This window comes from Corvus brachyrhynchos, unplaced genomic scaffold (assembly GCF_000691975.1).
Source record: "Corvus brachyrhynchos isolate BGI_N302 unplaced genomic scaffold, ASM69197v1 scaffold139, whole genome shotgun sequence".
In the NCBI taxonomy this organism is placed as follows: Eukaryota; Metazoa; Chordata; class Aves; order Passeriformes; family Corvidae; genus Corvus; species Corvus brachyrhynchos.
This window is the reverse complement of record NW_008246062.1, coordinates 2,114,682-2,120,482: the sequence shown is the minus strand read 5'-3', so window position 1 is coordinate 2,120,482 and position 5,801 is coordinate 2,114,682. Positions and strand designations below refer to the sequence as shown.

General features: G+C 38.6%; 1 protein-coding gene across 1 annotated transcript in view; it reads right to left on the bottom strand.

The window, feature by feature from the left end:
• KIAA1328 (KIAA1328 ortholog) overlaps positions 1 to 5,801 on the bottom strand; it is a gene marked incomplete at its 5' end in the record, with an annotated part of 167,931 nt that overhangs the window by 24,648 nt on the left and 137,482 nt on the right. Inside the window, one exon of the mRNA XM_017746573.1 lies at positions 4,970 to 5,078. Coding sequence (XP_017602062.1) covers positions 4,970 to 5,078 — 109 coding nt within the window. The remainder of the gene's footprint in view (positions 1 to 4,969; positions 5,079 to 5,801) is intronic.

Below are 5,801 nucleotides of genomic sequence, written 5' to 3'. Positions count from 1 at the left end.
AAAATTTTGGCTCTCAAACCCACTGAATTTTAAATCCCAATCTTCCCAAATTGCTCTAACTTATTGCTATTCACTAAGTAAAAATTTCTCTGTACGTAAGTTCCATGTCTATAACAAATGTTGAACTTACTAAACACTTCTGTTTCTGATATCTGTAATCCTCAAAGAGATGATTTAGATTTGCTGTGTGGGTCCTTCCAAAAGAGAAGGTATTTCTGTTTTAGCCTCTCAGCTGTTGCCTTTGCAGCCAGAAGCAATAGAAAACTCTTTGCATACTGGTCTTTAATAGGAAAAGAAACCTGGTCCAAATCCTATCTGAGGCACAAGATCACAATGCAGCCAGTAAATGAAGCCTCTAGAAGAGTGCTGAGGTGTTCACCACCTGGGTCAGGCAACTGGAGGGGGATCAGTGTCAGATACGAGTAAATGAGAAGGCAGAAAAGGAGAACTCTGAGCCATAAGCCAAGAAACCTACAATGCACTTCTTACAAAGAGCTGTAAAATTCACATTTATTTTGTAAGTATGAGATAGATGGGTTATTTCTACATACAGAGGTGCCCAACTAAAATCAAGATAAGTGATATTAATGTCCTATGGTCAGTATTATTGAACCTCGAAAGCAATAAAGTATGAGTCGATAAATATTACATTTGCAACATAGTTAACATTCTTCTACTGTCTCTGGCACTTATTACACATTGTAACCGCAAGTCTACAATACATTATTCATATTTGGGGTGTCACTGAGTGATGGATTGCTGTAAGAGAGGCTGTCCTTTAAATAAATCAACAAATAAAAATGCAAATGTTAACATTTTCAGCCACAACTTTTTCCATCTTGAATGGGGAATGAAAATTTCACATTATATCGACAGCCAGCAGAGAGAACAATTAACAACCTACACTCTGAATAAGAGAGATTAATTTGCCAACGTCTGGTTTTGTCACTTGCATATGGAATTACATTGGACTTTTTGCACTGCTGGCTTTCTCGGGGAGCAGGCAAAACTAGCGTCTCCTACAACATTCAGAAATTAACTCACCACCCCACTCCAACCACACTTTTAATCTCTTTAAATGTTCCATAGTTAAATCTAGAATGAAAGTTTTCTGCTCCTTCTGAAACCTGAGTGGTGTCTGATTCTAAGTGCAAAAAAGCAGTTCTATTTCTTTGGCAGTGCTTGCTTAGACTCTGAAGTATAAGGAACTTCAGAGACCATCTTAAGTTGATATCCATATTTAAGCATCCCAAACGCAAAGATGTGAAAATCAACCACCACATAAGTAAGACAAAAGCTTGAATCTCATCACTGTCCTATTTCCTAACAATCAGCACAACAGATTTATGCTAGACTATTCCAGTGTGCATTATTAAGTATATAGTTCTGCACATTATATTTTACATCAGATATTAATTTGCTTAAAAGTCCCTGAATACACATTCACCTGAGATATGCTGGGCAACCGGGTAAATAGTTTTGTTTTTAAAATGTCCCTAAACACAAATTTACACAATACAATCTGTTTATGAGAACTCCAACAGGCCACTGTAGTCTAACAGATAATAATACAGCTCAAATACAGCATTCATATTGCAAGAACTTCTAAATCACTTCTTTTAATGGCTACAAGAAACTTCGCTCCAAGACAATGCATTCAGCAAGTATGAAAGCTTTGATTTGAAACTGCAACCAAAAAACCACAGACTAAGTGCTGAAATCCCAGACTATCACACAGTCCCTTAATTCACCTAACTGTTCTTAAATTCACTTTGTCCAAAGTGAAAAATGCTACAGGAGAGATATCTGTTTCCATGGTGAGCAGAAGAAACTTCACCTGTGTCTTTTTAAATGCTCAATTTCTGCAGTGTTATAGGACTTACTGTGCCAAACTCAACACTACGTGGGGAGAGCCTAACAATTGCAACAGGGCTGTAATCAAATTAAATGGTATTTCAGAATGTACAATTTATAGATTCCTTTTTTCCCCCAAAAATAGCTGAATACTTTAATTTAGAGCAGTTTCACTTCTGTATGCAACACAACATTTGTTTTGCTGAAATCAGTACCTGATTATAGTTAAGATGTAGTTTATGTAAAAAACTTCTTCACTACTAAATGAAAGCATAAATATGCCACTACTTCCCCTGTCCAGTTCCCCTTCAGTTCACCAGAAACACAGACTCTCTCTTCTAGGCAAACACCTGTACCTGGTCACCAAAAAGGTAACATTTAACACAATCAGAGTAACCATCCTTCAGGAACAAACCTACTCTTCCAAATTTGCCCGGCCCCAATCATGCCTGCGATGTTTTTCCCCAAATATAGTGGCTTTGGTTTAGATAAATAAGTACACGGAGTAGAAAAGTTTTCCAGACCTGCTGTGAACGTAATTTCAAGGGCCTCATGCAGGTGTAGACACTTGGCTTAAGAACACTGGATAACCAAACTTGCAGTGTTTGGCTGTGTTATGGAAGGCAGCGACAGGCATGCACAGAAGCCTGACAGGCAAACAAATTCACACTATTAGCCCATCTCCAGAGGCCAGACAAGGAAATGCTGGGGTTTTCTTTTTCTTTCAGAGATATAACTGAAATCACCTTGTGCACACTAGTTTTGCAAGTCTGGTCCTTTTACAGCTCTAGCACTAAGGCTCTCAAGGTTTACATCTACTTTCTAGGGACACTTATTTCTTGTTCATGACATGATTCATTCCAAGACAGAGAAGAAAGTAGGACTGCAGCAATTCTTTCTCAAGCAGGAGGTATCTGTAACACACTGAAGCCTCCAGTTGAGCCCTGCCAAGGCAGGCTATCACGCCAACACATCTTCTACCTGCCATGCCTGCTTACCCAGCCAGCCCTTCCCAGAAGCTGTGCTAGCACCCTGATGCCTCTCGCTGCCAGGGAGCTTCTGTCGCTTTCCAACACCTTCTCTCTGGCAGGCTTTCCACTGCTGCTGCTGCCGGGTGCCAGGGTTTGTGCTAGTTAAAGCTGGCACAAACACGAGTTGAATCTAGTCCTATAAATTTAAATAGTCAAAAGTAATTAGGTTTACACGTACTGCTGAATAAATAAATTTGCTCTTAGGCTAGGGCTTTGTGTTGCAAGTTTCAGATCCGTGCCAACTGTTATGGTTAAGCTGTTAACCCCCCCAAATCACAGATCATAATGAACATGCTGACAAACCCTTACTTTAGTGGCACAAAAGCAGCAATAATTCTCAATATTGATTAATTTAGTTAGTTAAACCTGCAGTCTAAGCTTATAACCATTCAGTGATAAATTGAGACTGACCTGCTGCCCAAGCAGGTTTTTTGATGAAGGATAGAATCAGCTTTAGGTCTCCCCAGAAATACTTGTCCATTTACCATTTTCAATTACAGAGGGCCAGGAGTAAGGGAAAGCACAACATGGCTGTTTAACCTAGTGAATTATACCTACAGCACCAATGGTGAGAAAGAAAGGGAAGAAGCATGGGAGAAAGTGCCTAGAAATACAGGATTTTTCATCAACTGGTAAAATAATACTTTAAGGATGACAGCTAATCAGACTCTTTTTACTGATCGCTTTACCTGATATGATTTCTAACAGCATATTTCAACAAATATTTTACTCCCCTCTGTGGAAAAGAATAGACCATCAATCCTCTTGAATAAAATTTCTTTTTCTGAGCAGTCATCATATGATGTGCATAATTATATCTACTCCTCAGTGTTTGAATGGAATCTCAACTTAGCACTATTAGACACTATCAGGCAGTATCTCTACACACACTTTATCTGCTATGACTGCCTTGCAAAGGTAACCATTGCTTCTAAGAGAAATGCTTAGGCAATCTTGTGGTTTCTGTTAGTTTAAACATACAGCTACTTGTGGGAAACAGCCCAGTCTAAGTCAGTTCTTAAATCCTCCAAGAATTATCATCCTTTCCATCAGAAGAGAAAAAAAAAGTGTTTCCATAGCAAGTAAGTACAAATTTGTCAATATTGATAGCAGTTTCTCACCTATTATATATCGCAAGTTCTCTCAGAAGATAGAAATAAACTGCCAGCTGCTGCCAAGAATACAGGGATGATATCAAGCATACATTTTCCAAGTCCACTGGGCCAAGAGAAGATTAAATCTGACTCTAGCCCTCTCATCCTCCAAGAAACATTTAACTCTTCTCATGAATGACTGCACATTCCTGTTATGCCACTGCACTGTTATCTAACTAGCGGTATAAAACACTCCAAGTTCATATTTCAATCTGCTTGTATTTTGTTGCTTAACTAAAGATTTTATTATGAGAAAATGTGGGATATGATAAAGAAAAGCATGGATTGTACACTGTACTTCTAGGCATTTACCACTAGAAATGTAATCCTGCCTAAAGAAGGCAAGTTGTTTTCAGACTCGTAAGTATAACAACAATGCTGCTTTCAGTTTTTTCATTGGAACAGAAGTGATAATGCTGCTTTTCCAGTGCATTTAGTGCAGATATATAGTATAATCAGGAATTGCTGACTTAATGTGATTTTGTTGCTTGTCATTAAACATAAAATAACTCTCACACAAAACATTTTAAAAGAAATGCCATTTGATAAAAATGGGGGGGGGAGGAGGCAGGCAAATGCAGAGGGATTAAAATCTTCAAGTGGATGTAAAACCTAATGGGGTTAACACTGTCAATTCAAATTATGTACAAAGGTGTAAATAATGTGTCAGGACTTGCAACATAAAATACTTTCTGCTCAAAATCTAAGTAAAATTAATATGTTAGAACTTGGCATATTCTTGCTTTTCTTATTCTAACATGCAACTTAAGGCTTACTATAAATGTCAAAAGGATATGGTAGGTTTTAGTTTATATTATTCGGCTTGTGCTAATATGAAACATCACAGAAATTCAGTCACTTCTCTGGATCTAGGAGAATTTGATGGTTGTGTTTGCAGAATCTTAAACCAGAGATTACCCAGCAGCTTACCGTGAAGGGTCATGCTGAATCGGTGATATAGCTGTGGTTGCAAGCGCTTTGCTGCTGCCCATCAACCCAGGAGATATGGCTGCATCTTTCCTAGGTCCTGAAGTTGTCCCTGTGGAATGAAGTGAAGACAAGCCAGGCATCAGGAGCTAGCGATTTTGGAATAGATGTTTCTCAGTTCTGCATTATTACAGAACATTGGCATGAAAAACTGAAACAGTTTTTGAGTGACAAATATACATAGAGAAATTACAAAGAGCTCATCAGTCAACAGTACTATGGACAGCATCCATTTCAGGACCATGCAGAATCAAATCTGTAGAATAAGACACACTCTACAGCCTCCATCTTACTGCCCAGAGTTTGACAGAGTTGCACTGTTATAATTTCTTAAGTGGCCCACAGGATTCAGCTCGTTTCACAGATGCAGTTCTCATGACGTGCTATAAGACGTTCGTTCTCCAAGTGTAAATATCACTATAACAGTATTTTCGTTTAAATAAAATAGAACTAAGAGTCCATTCCTTCTTCCCACCTCCAAATAGCTCTTGAATTACAAAATAATCTAGGTTTACAGGTGAAGTTTGGAGGTCATGTAGTTCAATCCTCCATTCAAACGGCATCAACGGCTTTCAGGCTACTTGTCACATTAGGTGCTGAATGTCTCCACTGATAAAACCTCTCTGGGCAACTCCTCTGGTCCCACTGTTTGACCACCCTCATAGTGAAAAATGTTTTCTGTAGAGCTAATCAGAATTTTCTGAGTTGTGTCTTTTCCCTGTTGTCTCTTGAGCAGCTGATGATGACTTCCAAGAAGCCTCATTCCCTCTTCCCT